Source organism: Anopheles coluzzii, chromosome 2, assembly GCF_943734685.1.
Source record: "Anopheles coluzzii chromosome 2, AcolN3, whole genome shotgun sequence".
Classification (NCBI taxonomy): domain Eukaryota; kingdom Metazoa; phylum Arthropoda; class Insecta; order Diptera; family Culicidae; genus Anopheles; species Anopheles coluzzii.
This window is the reverse complement of record NC_064670.1, coordinates 93,830,570-93,850,031: the sequence shown is the minus strand read 5'-3', so window position 1 is coordinate 93,850,031 and position 19,462 is coordinate 93,830,570. Positions and strand designations below refer to the sequence as shown.

Genomic DNA, 19,462 nt, shown 5'->3' with positions numbered 1-19,462 from the left:
AGTTCGATTGAATTAGCAAATAAGTGTGTTTATTTCTTTTTCTTCTTCTTATTCTTCTTCTTGTACTAAACAAATAACAAACAATTTTTGTTCCATTTTTATCTTAACCGTCCACTGTGCTTCCGCACTGCTGCAAACAATATACAATAACAAGTCACTATCAACGCCAACGTCCCCTTTCGTTTGCACCGGTCTAGATTAAGCTAGTGTCATTGTTAGCGTTCCGACCGCTCGACGTAGCCTTTGGCCCATTCTGTCCACTCCCACCGCTCCCACCACCACCGCCAGCCGGTGGAGGATGTAGAACGCCGGTCGCGCACGTTATCGTCGGAATGTTGCACCCGTGCAGCGATAACCCGTGGAAGTCGGCGACGGTCGGTTTCAGCGGCGACTCCAGCATCAGTGAGCCGGGAGAATCATCCAGCAGACTGCCACCGCCGGTACCGGCACCCCCACTCGCCACTACCGTCGATGGCTGTAACGGTAGCGGTAGCAATGGTTCTGCCGGACGCTGACCAGTCGACCCGGCCCCGTCCTTTTGCAGCAGCGGATCAAACTCTTCCAGATCGAACGGTGTGATGGGCGGTTTCGTCGGCTCCGTCGGTACGGCCGGGACCGGTTTAAACGTGGCCCGTGGGTCAAAGTCTTCCGCCGTGCTGTTCTCGCCGCTGTGGTCGGAAAAGTCAAAGTCGTAGTTGATGTTGCGTATGCCGCGGATGAAATCCGTCGCCAGATCGTCCGGCGTGGCCAGCCCGTCCAGCGATTGCGCATCGAAGATGTTGTTGTAGTCGAACGAGGGCGAGGCCGACAGCAGGTCGGCCGAATTGCTCGCACTCATCGTACCGTAGAACGGTGACGACGGGGCGACCGTTTCCGGCGGCCCCGCATCGACCGACACCAGCGGCGTCGTCAGCGTGTTGGACAGACTTTGCACCAGCTGTTCTACCTCGCCGGCCGCGCTGCTACCGGACGTACCGGACGCCGGAGGCTGATGGTTGGATGCGGAACCGACCACCACCGTCTTTGGTTTGCTGCTGGCAGCTTCAATGTTGACCGTTTTGTTGGCTGCTACCAAGTTTGAGGTAAAATGGCCGCCACCGAGCGCGGGCTGTACCGAGTCAGGGTCAACGTAGCCGGCTCCGACCGAGGACGACAGATACTGCTGTCGCATGGCCACAACGCGAGCCGGCGTTTTGCAGGGCAATAGCACGAGCGGCGTGCGGTCAAGCACCTCCGCTACCGTTTGTCGAATCTCTTGCTACAACATGGAAGAATTCGTTTGTTTACGAAATGGATGTGGGAAAGGGAAAATCATACTAAAACGTTGCTTACCCCAAAACTGTCAATCTCTTCGTTGAGCGAAATGATTCCGCTATACAGCACTTCCTTCTTCGCCGCAATCGTTTTCATCACCTTCATGTTTTCCGATATCTGGTGCAAGCTTTCGCATGCGATCAGTGCACTTTCCCACGCCGACGTGCCCTCGTGCTCGCCCGACATGAAACTATCGAACTCGGCCTGCGTCAACGAGAGCGACTCGGCCGAAATGTTCTCGATGAACGAAATTGCACAACACTGCAAGAATGGAATGGCAAACAAATGGACACACATTGAGCAATAAGCCACACTTCCCTCCCAGCGAAAACGTACCAAATTGGTGAAACAGTAACCGCCCTCGCCGCTCATCAGCCGCGAAGCGTTGCTGAACCGCGTAATAAAGTTAATATTGCTGTGCAGCCGCACCGGGTTCGATTTCAGCACCACGAAGATCAGCGCCGGCAGAAAGTCATCCGCACTGGCCGGCCCTTGCACCGATTTCTTCAGGAAGCTAAAGATGTGCCGGCAGCAGCGCACGATGCAGTCGAGCTTTTCCTGCGGCGACAGGAACGAATCCACCGATGCCAGCTCGGTGATGGCGGTGTACGCGAGCTCCCGCACCTCCGAGTTCACCTCGTCGATGCTGCACATCAGATGCTCGGCCGTGATCCAGTTCAGCTGCCGGATGCGCTTGTGAATGTACGAATCGTTGTCCTCATCGTCGGTGGACGGCGGCGAGAACAGATACTTGTGGTTCTTCGTCATGATGCAGCGCTCGAAAAAGTCGAGCACCTGCTCGCGCATTTCCTCCGTCGCGCCGGCAAACTTAGAGTTTTCCATATGCATATAGTCGCGGAACTTGCTGTACCCGTTCTGCACCAGCTCGGACAGCTCGTCCACGCTGACCGTCGCATACTTTTTGCGTATCTGCTGGTCGAGCATGTGTATGAAGTATTTCAGCTCCTGTTTGGCCGCCTCCTCGATCTTGAGCGCCTTCAGCGCGTCCACGTACTCCTGCTCGAGCTTCTCGATCGGTTGCCTGCTGTGATGGCGCGATTTTTCCGAATCTGGAAAGGGGGGGGGGGGGGCATTCGGCCGTTTAGAATAGCATATGCAACTGGGACTTATGTAACGCATAAATTACCTCTCCCGGGGGTCGATTTTTTAATAAAGTCTATCAAATTCAACTTTTTCTTCTTCTCGTCCCGCTCACCCGATAGCTTCGGGATCAATTTCGAGTGCAACGATTGCTGTTGGTGGGAGTGTTGCTGTTGTTGTTGTTGTTGTTGTGGCACCGACTGACTATGGGAAGCGGACGCCTGATCCGCGCCGGACTTTTGCTGCTGATCACTCTTGGACAGTCGAAATGCTGCAGAAAGAAAAAAAAACAAGATAATGTGCCATACACTCATCGTCAAACTCCCCCTCTATCGCATGCTCTTCCGGAGCATGCAAACACACACACACACGCGTATAAGCGTAGTACAAGCTTCTGCATGTGCGCTTTCCCCCGATAACCGCCTTCCGTGGAACCGCGGTCGGCTGCAATCTCCAGCCGCCTTCCTTTTTCTCCTCCTCCACCGCCTACACTTACGCTTCGTATGCCGTTCCTTGAGGGACCGCTCGCGATAACACTTCGAGCACAGGCCGTTCCATTGCGCGTTGCCATAAAATCCGCACCCGTTGCGGCACTTCAGATCCTTCTGCTTGATGCGGGGCGTTTTGATGGAGAATATCTTTTCCACCTTATCCATCGTGCGATCTTCCCTGTGGTACTGTGGATGCTGGGGGTGTATGTGCACAACTAAAGCGACGAAGTGGAGTGTTCCGAAAAACGGTGCCACATCACATCACCGGTTAGGCGGGTTGGAAACGGCTCGAGTCGATTGCACAACACGTCGTCGTTCGGCGGTGGAATGCCACCCGATTGACGATGTAATTATGCTGAAACGGGTTCCGCGCTACGGCAGGGGCGTGCTGATCCCGGGACGATGATGGACTGTGTACGTTTGCACTGGGGGTTTGGTTGGTAGAGCGCGGGACTGTCTGGCAATGGGGCACACTTCCTGCACTGGGGAGCCGGAAGCACTCAAACGTAACACACCATCCCGCAAAGCAATTACGGAAGGCCACGGGAGGCCATATGGGAGGATTTTTGTCGGGTTGCTCTTTTCTGGAATGCTGCCCGTACCAATCCACTGTTTGCTATGACTTGTTATTGTTGTGCGAAACTGTCAAGCAGGAATTCCCGCACCCAGTGTGGCCAGATTATTTTGGCAGATTTCGGTAGGAGCACCAACATTTTATCTTTAGTTTTCAGTAGCTTATAATACGAAACTCAGTTAAAAAGAAGTGTTAACCGGGAGGAGCGGGGTGCTAATGCGCAAAACGAAAGTTCCATCTCACGAGAATATGCATCCTTTATCTAGGATATGGATTAGGACATGGATTAGATTTGGTTCAGCGGTTACACAAATGAAAGTCTTTCTGAAGAGTCGATCTGAAAATTGTACTAGGAATTCTAAGCCAAAGAAGGACTAAGATGCACATTTTCTTCTCAGTGGTTGCAAGTTATTTTTCTCGGGGCCGCTTAGGGCCGCTGCAGTGCTCCATTGGATACGATTTTATCGTATGTACTGTCATTAGATTTCCGCTGGATGATTTAGATTGATTAGATTATTTGGCTGAGTTTTATAGGTTAAGTTCAATGATAAAAAAATAAGATTTTTCCTTCAAACCCTACGTGTCTATATCGGTTTTTCTGGTCACTCTGTCCGCAAGGCAAGGCGAGCTTTTTGGCGGCCACCAAGGTACATTTAGGAGATCAGGTGGTGGAATCTAGAGCATTTTGATAATTTGTCACTTGACGTAAGGTCCCCAAGATTCAAACTTTGTTTACATTTTTTTAATTGGCTCATTTAATTTTTTTACCACATTTTTTTTCGATTAAATTGACTTTAAAAATATATTTTGAGCTTTGCGAGTTCTTATTTAACATTAAATTTGGCATTTGGCGTAGCATTTCGTGAATTTATTGTATAATTCATTGTGTTTTTGACATGTTTGAGGATAAAAACTAAGAAATCATTTATATTTCCTATTTTAACATTTATTCCTCATTACAGGGTTTCCCACGATAGATTGGTTGGTTCCCACGATTTATTGGTGCGTTCCCACGATTTTTTGGTCATTTCCCATAATTTTTTGGTAGCAACCCACGATTTATTGGTCGGTTCCCAAATATTATTGGTCGGTTCCCAAATATTATTGGTCGTTTCCCAAATATTATTGGTCGGTATTATATTATATTATATTTGGGAACCGACCAATAATATTTGGGAAACGACCAATAATATTTGGGAACCGACCAATAATATTTGGGAACCGACCAATAAATCGTGGGTTGCTACCAAAAAATTATGGGAAATGACCAAAAAATCGTGGGAACGCACCAATAAATCGTGGGAACCAACCAATCTATCGTGGGAAACCCTGTATCTACGAGACACATGGACGATTTAAGTGAGAATAGAACTCATGATCATATGATTTTAAATTTCGTGACGAAATAAATCATCTACTCTTTTGTTACTATATCTCATTTTTCGACAACATCAATAATCATATAAAAAAGCATGTAATAACAAATAAATCTGTTCTATTTAGTATGCTTTGTGTGCGGAAACCAATGGTTAACGGTTTTACAATGACGTAAAGTCCCTCATCTATGGCGACCCACCAAAGGCCCTTTTACACCACCTGGTATCTTCAATCCACCTTGGTTCTGACAGCTGACTTCAACTGACAGCGGGCGAGAAAGAGTGTGATAAAAAATATCTCGGATTATTCTAGTCGCTCGAAAAGCACGGGGAGGGGAAGAATACGTGCAGAATCCGACTGAAACAACGTTCACCGTGTGCAATCCGGCCGACAAAACGCTAGTGCATGCATAGAAAATGTCCAGTGAAACCGAGAGCAGCAGTGGCAGTGAAAGGTAAATGTGCGTGCAATCGCCAGCCCGCGGGCGAACCGAGTCTTTTGCCGGGTGAACGTTCCGTTCCGGTTTCAACACTACTTCCCGTCGTTTCCCTTCCGCTAGAGGACTTGCCTGTGTGGGACTGTTTCTTTCTCGGGAATGCTACCTCCTTTACATAACCGATCTACGGAGAAGAAAGACCGTTCCGACGAGCTCAGTGGTGGCACCTTCCCGTACTCATATTTACTCTGCATATTTGTAGATAAATCGTTTATCGAAGGAAATGCAGAAGAAAGTACGCAAGAAAAACACGTAACCAGCTCCGGGTCACAGGCCGTGTTTCCAGTTAATACGGACACTGATTCCCCCCCCCCCCTGCTCCTCCCTAACCATCTGTGCAGATGAGAAGATTGACCTTGAACTTGAGATGCAACCATTGGCTCTCCCGTTTTTAATAACGATTACATTTGTTGGTGGAACTAGCACGGCGATGTGAGAAAAAGCGCAAGTGAATGGTTCCAAAAGGACGAACCAATTTTAATTTCTATTATTGTCAATTACCGAAGGATTCTATTTTTATTGGTTCATTTGTTACGCGCCGTACCTGCATGCGGTTCTATTTTTAAGCTCTATTTTCGCCCATGCCGGCATCGGTCCAGCGAATAATGTCTTCATTTTGGTGAGATGCAATTTGTGAGAAGTGGTGCTATGCTTAAGTTCTCTTTATTTTAATTTAAATAATCTCACATTTTGCCTTTTTCCTTTAATTGATAAAAAGTCCCTTAAGTCCCTTAAGTAGGGTGAATTCTAATCGATATAAGTTTCTAATTTCGCGCTGTTGCGAAATGGTCATTGATTTACGAAAATCGATTTACTATTTATTATGATTGTATTGTGGGAAGCCATCCACCAGCTTAACTTTCATTCATAAATACTCCATACTAACCGCAATTGTTTTGTTCCTCTTTTTCTCACCTTTTGCATGCCAAACCACACCAAACCATCGGCCATCGTATGTGTGTCTCGTCGCCGTCTCATCACCCTTGAACGTGGAATGCCCCCAACCCCAAAAAACAAAAACACTGCACGGATCCGTTACTCAGAACTTGACCTAATTTGTTAGTGCACTAACCCACCGAAAGCAAAACGCAAACCAACATCACCCACCACCACCTCTTGCGCGTGCAGCTCTGCAGCTCAACACGGAAACACGGAGAAGGTCGAAGACGGCCAGCAGACGGTGTGCGGAGTAGTGACCGATCCGCGGAGGAGTTTGCCAGTGGCATAGCGCAGTGCTGCAACAGCAAACCGTGCCGACAGTGTGCAGTTCATTCATAAAATCCTTCTACAACAGCGTCGAGTGGTGGCTTCCTTGCCAGGTTCATTAGAAGGAGCTGAGCGGAAAGTGTACAGAAGCCTGTAACTTTAGCCGGTTGGAAAATAAGGAAACGCTCAGCTCAATACAAGAGTAAAGTACCACAGCGAGCCGACGTGTTAGTGCCAGCGTAACATGTCCGAGCTTTCGGTCGAACCGAAACGGTTAAGTCCCATCGAGTGAGTGGCTATTATTGTTCACCATCTAAGCGTAGTACGGGAAATGCAACATTTTCAGTAACACATTAAGGGTTTGGTGTTAATTTTAATCCATTATTTACATGCTAAAAATGTATTATTTAGCAACTGCTATGCAGTTTGTTTTATCCAATTTAACACTCCAACATTTAATGCTTACCTTCCCCTTTGCAGCGAGCTGATATCGCCCACCGTTCGCGTGATCCGGGAGGTGTACGAAGGTGAAAATGCACACGAAATGTTCCAGTCCGACCTCAACAAAGCACTGTTCGATAAGGTGCGCTTCATCGTCATCGAGCCGACGCGGCTCGGCGAGGAAACGGAACGATGGATTGCGGTCGGCAACTGTCTGCACAAAACCGCCCTGATTAGCGGGACCGCATCGATAGCAATCAGTGAGTAGTGGTTCAAGCTCGGAAGCGCTTTTGTGGCCAGTGTTAACCCAATGTTCTGGTTTGTGTTCTGGGCTTCAGGTCTCATCTGGCGGGAAAAGCTCACAATCTACAGTGCTTCCTTTTGCGCCGTATCGATGTTCTGCACAAGCCTGTACGCCATCTGCTGGACCTGCGATCCGTGCGTCGAGTATCAGGTGAGTTCAGTAGACGCTACATTGCCATTGCAACGATCTTTTAAATCTCTTTGTCCCGCACAGGTGGAGCGTAAGCAGCGAAACCTCATGAAAATCCCCGTCCCGGAAGGAGCATCCTCGCCGGTAGTGCTGGTGCACAAGGGCAATCGGCTCGCCACGTACAGCCACCGAATAGTGACTACGCTGGCGGCGTCCGTCTGCGTCTGGACCATTTATAGAGCATTGAAATAGGAGAGCGAAGGAAGGATTCAAATCGAACGCAACGTTAGTGGTAGTGGTGGTGTTGGTGGCGTGCGTTGCATATTCCCCTGCCCTTGGGCTCGTTGTTACACTACTAACCGCTTCCGATCGAAAAGATGTTGGCAAAAAGAAACGTTAAACGTGTGCTGGCGGAGCAAAACAAAACAACCACACTGCCACTGAACTGCAAAACACACACACGGTGGTGGGGTGGTGGGGTGAGTGGCGATGAAGCGGAAACGATCAAACTGTAATCAGCCAAGCGAGAAGCGCACGTGTGCAGCACCACCTTTTTATCTGTTAGATTAGGTGTTAGTATATCCTTACCTTCCGAAACCGTCGGAATGTTACATGTAATAAGAGATGCAAGGCGCTGTGTTGTTGCCGATGGTTGAAGTGTTGGAGTGCTCAAAAGCGCAAATCACAACGCAACATTGTTGTAGAAATTGTTGGTGAAGAGCATGAATTTTCCGCGCTCTAATTGTGACTGATATTATATGTATATCGTGCTGCACTTGATGTCGCTTTCGGTCGGGGTCTGGGTGTGTGCATGGTGTGTGGGTTTTGTTTAGTAGTGTAATAGTGGGACGCTCAGGCGATATCAACGATAGCTTGCCAAAGGATCCTAGGATGTCATGATCAAAGATCGCATCCATGCTACACAACCACTTGTACTAGGGGGAGAAAAAAGGACGGACATCATGAAAAGGCGCGAAGATATGGGATTGAAGAAATTGTTTGCATTTGTTTCTATTAACACAAGCCGGAAAGCAACACGTTAGGGCAGAGATAGACACATTTTGGCGTTTTATTCTAGGTCTGTTTTCTTTTTGTTTTAATGCGCTTTTATTTTCTATGGATTCTTCGTTACATCTCGAACTGTGTCTATTTAAAACCTGTTTCGTAAATCCTATTGTAAGAGATGGGGCGGCGGCGGGATGGGGTCAAAAGTACGTTCTATGGGCGAGACTGGAGAAGGAAAAAAGACGCTTTTTTAGACTATTGAAACGGCTACTGTGGAGGTGGGGGGGTGAAGAAAATCGAATAGAAAAGGCTGATTAGGTGGCTCACACCCTCTAACACGTGCGAGACGATAGAGACAGAGGGCGGCAGAGGGGGCATGATGAGGAGGATGAATAAGAAAAGAGAACTTATAAAGCGAGAAAAGCAATTTTAGCTGCATTTAAGAAGATAAGGAGCCAAATAGTAGTATTTCAAACGACAATTTACCCCACACCACACGCACATCGTGAGACGGCTGCGTCGTGTGCACCGAAATGTTGTGTAGTGTTTGGCGGAAAGCTGATAGTGAAAAGAGGAAAAGGGGAAATAAAAAGATAACATGAGTTTCTTTATTTTGAGCTAATATTTTGCTCTGAATGGAGGTTGCTCATGGATAGAGAATTGATGCGAATAAAACTAAACGGAACGAATCGTCGTTGATTTCAGCTACAAGCATGTGTATGGTTAATCGAGCGTAAAGAACGAGTTGACATGTGGCTTGGGGGGGAGCAGTGTTTTACTTCAATTTGCTGGCCAAATGGTGATGCTTAAACTAAGTCAAGTCTCTAAGGCTTGTTAGATGATGCAAACAATGTTCTGGATATACAAAGTTCTGTCGAACACGGACGAACAAAACCACTGGTTGTATGAATGAATTTTAAATTCTATCACGCGTTAAGATTATGCTCCTTCTTTACACTTTACAACGACTCAAAATTAAAAAAATGCGAAATTAATTAGCAAAGGTAAATAATTTGCAAGCAATCACCATAGATCGTCTGACAACAAGTATTGGATAATCATAAAAGAATTATAGTTTGTCTAGCTTCCCCAGAAGAGCGCAATCTTTCTCATCACCTGAGAACAACGAACGGGGTGAAGAATATTTTCAAAAGGGAAACATACGTAGCCGTTAAGCAAAGAAAGTAATACAGAGAACGTGACGAGGGCTAGTTTCGTGCACGCGGCAACTCAGTAAATACTGTATATGCAGAATGCTGAATGAAGGTGTAAAAACAGAGAGACGAGAAATAAGAAATGTTGTTGCATACTGTTATTCAGCTGTGAAATAACTAAGTTATCGAAACAGAAAAATATGGTTCAAAAGTTTAGTTTTCAATAAAAAAAAAAGAAATGAATAATGCTCAGTTTGTTATCCTTTTCTTGCTTATTTATACGAAAATTACATAGTGTCTGTTTTTTTCTCAACTCAAATTCAAATGAAAAATCAACGCATAACATTAATATGTCACACCACGACATTATATCACGCCTGCAGTGCAAAGTTATTTATTTTTATTTATTGGTTTACAGATAAAAACTACATTGAACTCCATCTATATTTGTTAGGCTCACAGGCTTCGATTGCTGACTGACCTGCAACATGAAAATGAAAGAAATAAAATTAAGAATCAGTAACTTCTATTCCATTTGTGGTTGAGAGCAAGCTCCAAACTATCCAAAGAAATTCAGTTTAAATAGAAATATCATTACAAGAGTTCATTAGTCCGAACTTAATTGTTTTCATCATTTGAGAAAAGGGCTGAGTTTGGGGGTTTGGGTACTTGGATTTCACTTAAAGATCAGGAAAACTTACCAATTTGGCTGGATGTTGTTGGAAGGTAACCAAGATCTCTTGCCATTCGAGGGGAGGGAAAGGTGTATCTGTTTAATGGAAAAGATAAAAATAACATTGTTATTGGAAATGCCTTTACAACTAACATAAAACATAAGTTACAGTATATCATCAGTATTAAAAATTGCTTAATCATTCGCCATTTTTTAATGGCTATATTAGCGTATATTAAACAAAGCATCATATGAATTTGTTTCTTTGACCTAACGTTCTTTGTTTTATGATCGACGATGAAGGTGAAATAGAAAAAAAGACTTACCTCAAATTGGTCGCTTCATCTAGGAGAGACGATGTTAGAAGATCATCATGCAATACTGTGAAATAAGAGAAATGAAAGTTTGTATTTAGTAATAGTTTAACGAATTACAACAATCAATGTTGATTTTTCGAATGAATCAGTAGATAATAATGCATAATCATCCTATCGCCAGAGCATAAAATTGGCTGTATTAGCGTATATTAAATGAACATCATGTTAAATAATTTCTTTTCCGTTGACTGATAATTGTTTACAATTCCATTAAATGAAGAAACGTCAACAGAAAGTTTTCATTTTACATTTTGTACAAAAAAAAAAAACACTTACCATTAATTGATTACGAGAAGAAATTGTGTGCCTCAAATTGTAGAAGATTCTGGTTCTTGTGTCGTCATAGAAAATAGAAGAGAATAAACCGTATATTAGTCACAGAGCTGCATATAATAGTGCAAAATATAGTTTCAACAGAAAAAGTTCAGTTGAATTAAAATAATCAATGGAAAATTCATTGTCTATCTTGCAGTAAAAATCATCATATGAAAAGTTACACTAGTTTTTACAACAGAATGTTATTTACTTATCCAATGAAACTCACCTATTGAAAGTTGATGTTTTACGTCTGTTACTTATGCGTTGCTCAGGGAAAGTATTGCGTCCAATCTGAAATATTATCAAAAGGAATTTAGGTATTAATTTTTATGTTATAATATGGCACCAACTAAGGACTAAGGGGTATTTTTTCAGTACGATTTTATGAGGTAACCAAAGATTTATTCTTTGAGGTGTCCAAAGGTCATAATTTCATCTGAATCATCATTATGTTTGATGTTGAAGGGGGCAGAGCAGGTGGGGTTAACTAATTTATATTGCTTGTAGTGAATTAATCATTAACCATTGATAATACACACCTTCAGAAGGACTCCTGTGCAGCTGCGCAGCCTTATTGATTCACGACTCATGTTGTACATGCACTACAGAAAGATATAAAAATAACATCATGATTAGACTATAATGCGAAAAAAACACAATTAGTTCGGAATATGTTTATTTTGCGGTCAGTACGATCTTATGAAGTAACCAAAGATTTGTTCTTTGAGGTGTCCAAAGGTCATGACTTAATCTGAATCATCATTATGTTGGGGATTAGGTGGAAGCTTCTTAGTACAGTAGGTGACCGCTAACTCTGGACGTGTTTTACTGGAGTTTTTTTTAAACAAAAAGTTCGCTAACTGGAGTGATTCACAGTTGAAAAACATATAAATGTCAAAACATGAAACATCCGGAATGTTACCAAGAGAAATTCATAGAAAATGTGGATTTTTCTCACAAATTTAACCCCTTTCAGTTAGCCGTCACCTACTGTAGAAGCATAGACAAGTCTTATGTTGAAGTACTGTATACTAACCATTTCGTACAGAGCATGAGAACCGGTTTGCATCGAGGATAAGTGTAAACCTAGGAGAAAAGGTATTAAAACGAGAATTAAATCTTTTGCAATCAAATAAATTAGGGAAAGAGCACATCGATTGCATATTGAAACGTTTGTTTTTCTTCGAATTATCAGCAGAAAAAGTTATTTTCATCTCTCCTTTGAGCATATTAAGGAGTCCGAGTATATTAAATTCAACCATCACGTTAAAGAATCAAAGCGTTTCAATAATTGTTCAGTGATGTTAAAAAAAGAATGAAAAATACATACCATGAGAGCAGTTAAGATGGGGTGATGTTTACATGACGCTCCAACCACCACCGCGGACACCAACGGATCGGATAGATATAGGGAGCTGCAATGACACCAGGAAGAAAGAATTGAACATGTTTTAGTAACACACAAGTTTTCGGGCCATTTGTAACAACTGTTGTTTTTAAATAGTCAGTTGTACATTAGTTTCGATCAATGTAATTCATTAGTCTATCTTGCTATCATGTAGGATCATCATTTCATTTTCTTCAATGATTGAACTCAAATAATACCAAGGAACAGTATTTAAATTGTAAAAAACTTACCACTTAATGTAAAATTGGATCAGTCGGTTTATACAAAAAACGCCATGTTGGTGGGATCAATACTGCAGAACCGCACACACCCGAACACGTTATGGCGAATATAGTTGAGAAATGAAACACTTTCACTATAAATAGAGATTCAAGAAATGAATACAAATTAGCGAAAGCAAAACAAGCAATGAATTAAATAACTTGTTAGAATGAAGCGCTCAGTGTCTATACAAGGAATATTCTAACCAAAATTGTTTCTTATGTGTCCAAAGGTCTTTTTCCCCGATCATCATTCCGGATAACCCGAGATACATGCACGGTAATTTCTAAGTAATTCCAACACTTACCATCTTAGTTTTCTAGAGATAAATACGCTCGCCAAACGATCCGGAATGATCTGAAAGCAGACATAAAAAAACACTATTAACTAAACGCCATAAACAGATTATTTATTAATTATGGCTTGTTTGGTATGGCTTCAGTAAGGTACGTAGACATAATCAAAGACATATTCATTGGTGTCCAAAGGTCATGATTAGTAAATTCATCATATAAAATCGCATTTAATTAAAAAGGCAAATTTCGATGCTTACCTTAATAGAGAAATCTGCACCATCGCACGCCAACACAGAAAATTGAGGAACAAAAACGGAAATGTGACAATGAAGCCCCACTCCGATCCCTCTCCCTGCGCTGGTCTAGAACGCGTACCGTGTGCGAATGTCCTCCAGCTTCTTCGCCACCTCGCTGGGCGTGCGGCCCAGGTCCGAGGCGATGCTTTTCTGCTTGGCCGGATCGAGCGAGGTAAACTGTTCGCACAGATCCCCGTCCATCACGTTCTTCACCGGGTAGTAGTAGCTGCGGTAGCTCAGATGGTCGCGCCCACACAGTGGCGGATTTTCGTTTCGCATGTGCATTTCCAGATGCTGGAAAAAGTCATAGTCCTCCCGGCTGGTGAACGGCACCAGCGCCCCGACCGTACCGCTCATCGTGGCATAGATGAGCGATTCCGAGCCGCCCGGAATGAGCGTTGCCTTCTGCAGCGACATCACGATCTCGCCCAGATGGAAGGTGCAGATGTTTTCCGCCTTCTGGGACGCTCCGTTCAGCAGACCACGGTCCCACAGCGCCTTGTTTCCGGTCGGATCCTCGTCCACATCGTCCGACACGGAATGGGGCAGGCGGAGGATCGCAATGTTGCCGAACTTGTCGCCGGTCGCGACCGTATCGTAATCGAGCAGGCTGGCCGACGTGATCCAGCGCGGGTGCGTGTCGTCGGCGAAGATGATCAGCTGGTTCTCGGCCCGCTTGTACTTGATGCAGTACACCGACTCCTGCACGTCCGACACGTACACACGCTGCCCCATGCCCTGTATGTTCACGATCTGGTTGGGAATGTGTTTGTTTTCGCACTTGCGCAGCAGCTTCTTCTTGCCGAGGTCGTAGATGCGCAGCACCTTGCCGATGCCGGCCAGCAGCCGGCCCTGGAACGGGCACAGCGCTCCCGGCGCGTCGTCGATCTCCGTGCGATGCATGTGCTCGAGCTGGTGCGTCTGGCTGTCGACCTTGTACACGTCGATAAAGCCGCCGCCGCTGATTTTGGGGTTTATCTGCAGGTCTTTCGCGACGCCCGCCACCACGTACCACTTCTGGTCGACGGCGAACCGCACGAGGGCGAGCGACAGGACCGCCTCGTTCTGCGCCAGCTGTACCTTCGAGTACGTGTGGCCGTTGATCGGATCCATCACGCGAATCTGCGACGCCCACATGCCCGTGCCCGCCTTCGGCGAGGAGAACACATCCTCCGGCAGCACCTCGTTGATGAACGCGTCCGCCATCTCGTTCGCCAGCTCCTGCTCATCCTCACCCGCCGCCTCACGCATCTCGTCCGCCATCTGCTTCTTGCGCACGGTTTTCGTTTCCTCCGTGTACGCGTTGTGGTCGGTTTCGCTAATGATCAGCTTGCCCGTCTCCTGATGGATGGCGAACCGTTTCGGGGTGTACTCCAGCGGGAAGGTGATCTGGTTGAACACGGCGCCGAGCTTTTCGAGGGCCAGAATGCGCAGCGTGTTCGTCGAGATGGCCACGATACCTTCCGAGCACTGCTCGCTGGAAAAGCCGGACGCGTACTCGAGCGTTTCGTACGACAGCGGCGTCAGGTGGAACCGGTTCTGGTAGTAGTAGCTCAGCCAGGACCGGCTCGACATGGCCAGGACGGCTTCCGAGCCCTGCATCTGAATGCGGAACAGCTTGACCGGCCGGGAACCGAGGTAGCGCGTGCGGGTGTCGGCCAGATCGCCGGACACGGGGTCGAGCACGGTCCGCAGCAGCACACCGTTCGTCAGTCCAATGTTCAGATAGATGCAGCCGGTCGTGATGGTGACTCCGTCGTCTTCGGAGGATGTTTCCACCGTGCCCATTTCCACAATGCACAGCGACTCGGCTGCCGAGGGCAGTGCCTGCATGGAGCGGGGCGACAGACAATCGGTTGGATCGAGCGATATGATGCGTACGGTGTTATCGGCCAAACCGACGGCTAAAAACCACGACCGCTGTTCGCCGCTCGGGACCGATCCGAGCGCCATACACATGACTTCGCTCGGCATTTTCTTACGCTCCGTGTACTCGTTCAGTTGGCCGGTCTGGAAGGAGAAACAAACCATTGATTAATGATGGAAAGATACTCAAAAGCATGTGTTTTGGATAATGCTTGCAACATAAATCAGCACTGCAGGACACATTGAATTTTGATTCTTCAAAACAATTCAGGTTCAATTAGATCATCATAAAAAGCATTTCCAGTGAATTATTTTCCAATATAAAATAACGATTCTTACCGGATCCATTTCGAAGTACACGAGCTCGCCGCCGGAAAGGGCAATCACGACCTGCCGCTGGTTGACCGCACACTTCATGATTGTCTTCTTGCCCGGCGCCTTCCATTCGTTCACACGCTTATCCGCCCGGATGTGCCGGATGCCGTCCGGGTAGACCTGCACCAGAGCGTCATCGCCGAGCGCACTGCAGCAGAGTGTCGGTGTCGTGCCGAGGAAGCCACTGTCCGTCACTTCCTCGACCGTGTCGCCAATGCTCAGCACAAGCGTAGCATTCACGAACGACACGATGATGTACGCATCGAACTCGTCTGCAAGAATGCAAAAACACACAACAATCCACCCGGATCTTTCAGTACAAATTCATCCAAACTAGAACACACACACACATACTGCGTATGTATGAAGGGGGGCACGGGTTTTAATCGTGCTAGGGAGTAAAAATGTTGCCTAACTGTTCTTCAAACTTTCATTTGGTACGGTTGTAGTAACGTGAGAATAGTTCCTATCATTAAATCATCGCTTTTCTTACCTACTGGCCAACGGTCTTTCTAGAGAGTGTGTTTGTGTCACTTGATCACTTTTCCAACACACACTTCTCTCTCTCTCACACAATGCCTGCAAATGAGAGGAAAACTGGTGTTTGTGATTGCAATTTCTACTCATGGTTTGGAAAATGTATACAGGCAACCTAAGGGCTTGGCAAACACATCCTGCCAATGGTAATGTAATAATAGCAGTTGAAAAGAATAATTATTTCTAAGGAAAATTCGAAGGAGATGCCTCGCCTTTAGGTTGCTTGTAAGAATCTTATCGACGAACACCAGCTTTTGGAATTATTATCTGATATTACTTTACTTAATAGGTAAAATCTATGAGCGAGAAAAGAGAGCATGAATGTGTCGTGAAGCAACATTAAACTGCATTTGATTTATAGAAATCGACACGTCGATGCACACGTCTTCATGCCCTCTTTTCAGCCTACTAAGCATCACAAAAGTACGAAGAACAAATGTTATTGCAAACGTGCAACCGCCACTTACCATCAATTCTCTTCTTGACGGTCCACACAGCGTTCGGGTTACCGGGCAGCTCCGATACGGCCATCTCCGACACTTCCAGCCCGTGGCGAAGCACACGTATCGATGACCGTGGACCCCGGCCACAAGCCAGGTACAGTTGCGGTGTGTCCTCGTTCGCCAAGTCCGCCACCTGACAGCCAAGGATCGGTGCGTACGACGGAATGTCGTCCACCATCACCAGATTCTTCAGCTGTCTCGGGGCGAAGAAGAACGTATCGCCCTCCTCGAGCGGCATGGCCGAACTGAACTCGGGCTCATCATCGTCATCGCCCAAATGTGCGATCTGGTACAGATAATGGTTGCCGAATTCGCACGCCACGAACAGAAAGCCCGTCTTCAGCACGCACATGGCCGTCGCAGGCGGAACCGTGTCGAAGTATTTCAACTTAATTTCCGACACCACATCATCGTCGGTTTCGAGCGTCACCTTGAAGATGTCGCCCTGCTCCGTCTGCACCAGGAAGAAGTACATCGACTTGGTACGGTGCGTGGCGGAGCAGATGAAGATCATGCCACGCTCCGGATCGTCCAGATCGTTACGGCGGCGCGGAATCGGACAGCGAATGTCGTGCTGGTCGCCCAGATTCTTGTACGTCAGATAGTTTTCCGAGCAGATCAACACGCCCGACGGCCCATCGTTCCCTCCCGGGACGGAGATGAGGAAGTTGGCGTGCTCCTCCAGCGGTTCCGAGTACTTGCGCACCACATGGTTCAGACCCAGATCCAGCTCGTAGAAGGTGAGCGTTTGCTGCGTCTTGGTGGCCGCCTCACCGGTTGGATCGGTGTCCGCTTCCTCGTAGTCGATCTCCAGGCAGGCGAACATGGGATTCTCGAAGCCAACGTCCACACCCACCATGTGGTAGGTGAGGGTGTTCGATTTGTGCGCTTCCAGCGGCGAGGAGATGGTGAGCCGGGCCTCGGAATCGCGGTTCAAAATGTAGACCAGCTTTTGCTTCTCGACCGCTCCGATCATCACGGCACGACCCTTGGGATCGATGGCCAGATATTGGCCGGGCACGATACGCCGACATCCCGATTTGCCGAAAGTCTCCTGGTGAACCTTTTCGAGCTGATTCTTTGCCGGGTTGTACTCGAGGATCACGATGCGACCCGAATCCGAACCAATTACGGCATAATCTGGGGGAGGAGTCGAAGGGAAACAAAGGTTAAGATGCGAATCATCGATCTGGAGGAGTGTCAAAAATGGAGAGTGCAACAAGATGGTGTGAGCGCAAATTTCAATTCAAGGTACGATTGAAACAAATCCTCAAAAGCGACTTGCGTCCGTTTTAAGCTTGCTATAGGCGTAAAATAAGTTTTCTTGCACACTACTACAGGCCGGTTCCGACCTTCCAACGTGCACCCGAAGCAAGATACGCCATACCTAACCTCCTACAGCGGTGCACACATAACCTCACATTTATACCCCAAAAGCACGATCGAAGCTTTGAAACCGTCTCGATAAGATGCGTGCGTCTGTGATCTAGTCGGCGCTTCGGAGCGAACGACAGAACGAGAAAAAAAGGGAGAAGAAGAATCTAACCTACCTTTCGACCCGCCCGTCAGCCGGAAGGACATGAGCGAACGCACCACGCCAAACACTTCCGTCTGCAGCAGCGTGTGCACTTTGCCCGTGTTTGGATCCGGACGAACCAGCTCCAGGCCTTTGCCCTTGGCAAGCAAAATTTCCTGCAACTTGGTGCCGGCGAAGCTTCCGTGCACCGCGTGCGTGATGCCCGTAGCACGTTGCAGAATGAAGTTGTACAGATACATCTCCGGGAGGGTCCCTTATTTCCAACTATCCAACAATTTCTATCTCTCTGTCTCTGAGCGAAACTTCGCTACGTTAATATTTATTGCGCGCAGCACGGAAGGCAACTCCTGCAAAAAGGGAGGGTCGAAAGAAGGCATTTTTACATACGAGACTACTTTGAGGTTATGGTGCCCCGCATCACACCACCATCTGGCTCTAGTTTCGGAGGGTTCGGAAAGCGCATTTTATCCCACAAAAATTACGCTTGTGGTCATTCAGCAATACTTACCACGCAGAGAGTTTTATTCAGGTGCGAATAGTGTAATCACTTGAACTACATTTTAACTAGCCAACAGCGAGCGATACCGAAAAGGGCAAGCGCCCTGAAATTTTCGTCCGCGTCGGCAGGAAGTAGGAGAGAAAATGGCCGAATTGAGAGAAGGTGGTGAAAATCAAATGTTGAAATTAGAAAAGGGCAGGTAACGCAATCGACCGGCGGTTGACGTTTGAACTTGACACAGCAACTTCTCACCACGGTTATGTTGAATATTTTCAAATCATCGTTACTGTAGAATGATAAATTTTTAATTATGTTCCGCTAATTTTAATTAATTGAACAACAACTGAATACTAAGGCAGCGGTCTAATCTTGTTGCGCGCAACATTGTTGCTCGGCAACATATCGCTGAGGTGGTCTATGAATGTTGCTGGCAACATTTCGCTTTGACATTGTTTAGCGTAAAAAAATTGCCAATTAACAGCTCAGAGTTTATTTTTCATCATTCACTTATTGAATGAAGTGTTGAAAAAACAAAATATACACCAAAAAATGTATTATAAATGCTTAAAATCCAAATTTAGCGGATGTCAACAAAACGCACGCTGCTGCTGTGTCATTTCATACACCCGATTACCATGACCAAGGTAAATAGAAAATGTTGCCAGACAAAAATCAAATTGGATTGAATTTGGCATGCAACAAAGTTGCGCTAGCTGTCAAAATCCATACATTTTGTCTGCAACAATGTTGCGCGCAACAAGATTAGACCAGTGCCTAAGTCCCATTGCTTCACATATGTCCAATTACATATTAGGCTGACTTCCAAGCATCATCCAACATCAAAATAAGTTCATACAATACACTTAAGCCCGTGTCTGTGCTCCATCGGATGCAATTCTATCGGAAAACCTTTCAAAACTTTAT

At 46.2% G+C, this 19,462-nt stretch overlaps 3 protein-coding genes across 7 annotated transcripts; 1 reads left to right on the top strand and 2 right to left on the bottom strand.

Annotated features, from left to right (window-relative positions):
• Positions 1 to 2: 2 nt before the first annotated feature.
• LOC120948474 (rab5 GDP/GTP exchange factor) lies at positions 3 to 3,544 on the bottom strand. The gene is made up of 5 exons (XM_040364842.2): positions 2,912 to 3,544; positions 2,462 to 2,686; positions 1,651 to 2,384; positions 1,333 to 1,575; positions 3 to 1,258 (listed from the first exon to the last, which is right to left on the bottom strand). The coding sequence occupies exons 1-5, from the start codon at positions 3,069 to 3,071 to the stop codon at positions 194 to 196; spliced, it is 2,427 nt and encodes an 808-aa protein (XP_040220776.2). The 5' UTR covers positions 3,072 to 3,544; the 3' UTR covers positions 3 to 193.
• Positions 3,545 to 5,114: 1,570 nt separating this feature from the next.
• LOC120948477 (transmembrane protein 11 homolog, mitochondrial) lies at positions 5,115 to 9,127 on the top strand. 3 transcript variants are annotated; one of them, XM_040364846.2, is made up of 5 exons: positions 5,118 to 5,311; positions 6,397 to 6,847; positions 7,040 to 7,260; positions 7,339 to 7,454; positions 7,518 to 9,127. In XM_040364846.2, exons 2-5 carry the CDS (start codon positions 6,804 to 6,806, stop codon positions 7,683 to 7,685), a joined length of 549 nt encoding a protein of 182 aa, XP_040220780.1. In that variant the 5' UTR covers positions 5,118 to 5,311; positions 6,397 to 6,803; the 3' UTR covers positions 7,686 to 9,127. The 3 variants fall into 3 exon arrangements, with proteins under 3 accessions (XP_040220783.1, XP_040220780.1, XP_040220781.1); XM_040364847.2 differs by lacking the exon at positions 5,118 to 5,311 and adding an exon at positions 5,340 to 5,588; XM_040364849.2 differs by lacking the exon at positions 6,397 to 6,847 and having other exon boundaries at positions 5,115 to 5,311.
• An 810-nt stretch (positions 9,128 to 9,937) lies between these two features.
• On the bottom strand, positions 9,938 to 18,694 carry LOC120948473 (splicing factor 3B subunit 3). 3 transcript variants are annotated; one of them, XM_040364839.2, is made up of 15 exons: positions 18,548 to 18,692; positions 18,053 to 18,386; positions 16,467 to 17,642; positions 15,427 to 15,734; positions 13,183 to 15,231; positions 12,937 to 12,986; positions 12,599 to 12,723; positions 12,291 to 12,375; positions 11,997 to 12,046; positions 11,500 to 11,562; positions 11,187 to 11,251; positions 10,919 to 10,973; positions 10,592 to 10,646; positions 10,294 to 10,361; positions 9,938 to 10,073 (listed from the first exon to the last, which is right to left on the bottom strand). In XM_040364839.2, exons 2-5 carry the CDS (start codon positions 18,276 to 18,278, stop codon positions 13,288 to 13,290), a joined length of 3,654 nt encoding a protein of 1,217 aa, XP_040220773.1. In that variant the 5' UTR covers positions 18,279 to 18,386; positions 18,548 to 18,692; the 3' UTR covers positions 9,938 to 10,073; positions 10,294 to 10,361; positions 10,592 to 10,646; positions 10,919 to 10,973; positions 11,187 to 11,251; positions 11,500 to 11,562; positions 11,997 to 12,046; positions 12,291 to 12,375; positions 12,599 to 12,723; positions 12,937 to 12,986; positions 13,183 to 13,287. The 3 variants fall into 3 exon arrangements, with proteins under 3 accessions (XP_040220773.1, XP_040220774.1, XP_040220775.1); XM_040364840.2 differs by lacking the exon at positions 18,053 to 18,386; XM_040364841.2 differs by lacking the exons at positions 9,938 to 10,073; positions 10,294 to 10,361; positions 10,592 to 10,646; ... (6 more) ...; positions 12,937 to 12,986; positions 13,183 to 15,231 and adding an exon at positions 15,956 to 16,041 and having other exon boundaries at positions 15,622 to 15,734; positions 18,548 to 18,694.
• Positions 18,695 to 19,462: the final 768 nt, after the last annotated feature.

Excerpts from the sequence above, each read along its gene's own strand:
- LOC120948473 (XM_040364839.2), bottom strand. The coding sequence starts at position 18,278 with ATGTATCTGTACAACTTCATTCTGCAACGTGCTACGGGCATCACGCAC. Across the intron at positions 15,735-16,466 it reads CGTCAAGAAGAGAATTGATG|ACGAGTTCGATGCGTACATC; the intron begins GTAAGTGGCGGT and ends GCATTCTTGCAG. Across the intron at positions 15,232-15,426 it reads TGTACTTCGAAATGGATCCG|ACCGGCCAACTGAACGAGTA; the intron begins GTAAGAATCGTT and ends TTCTCCTTCCAG.
- LOC120948477 (XM_040364846.2), top strand. The coding sequence starts at position 6,804 with ATGTCCGAGCTTTCGGTCGAACCGAAACGGTTAAGTCCCATCGA. Across the intron at positions 6,848-7,039 it reads AAACGGTTAAGTCCCATCGA|CGAGCTGATATCGCCCACCG; the intron begins GTGAGTGGCTAT and ends TCCCCTTTGCAG. Across the intron at positions 7,455-7,517 it reads ATCCGTGCGTCGAGTATCAG|GTGGAGCGTAAGCAGCGAAA; the intron begins GTGAGTTCAGTA and ends TGTCCCGCACAG.
- LOC120948474 (XM_040364842.2), bottom strand. The coding sequence starts at position 3,071 with ATGGATAAGGTGGAAAAGATATTCTCCATCAAAACGCCCCGCATCAAG. Across the intron at positions 2,687-2,911 it reads CAAGGAACGGCATACGAAGC|CATTTCGACTGTCCAAGAGT; the intron begins GTAAGTGTAGGC and ends TTCTTTCTGCAG. Across the intron at positions 1,259-1,332 it reads AAGAGATTGACAGTTTTGGG|CAAGAGATTCGACAAACGGT; the intron begins GTAAGCAACGTT and ends TCCATGTTGTAG.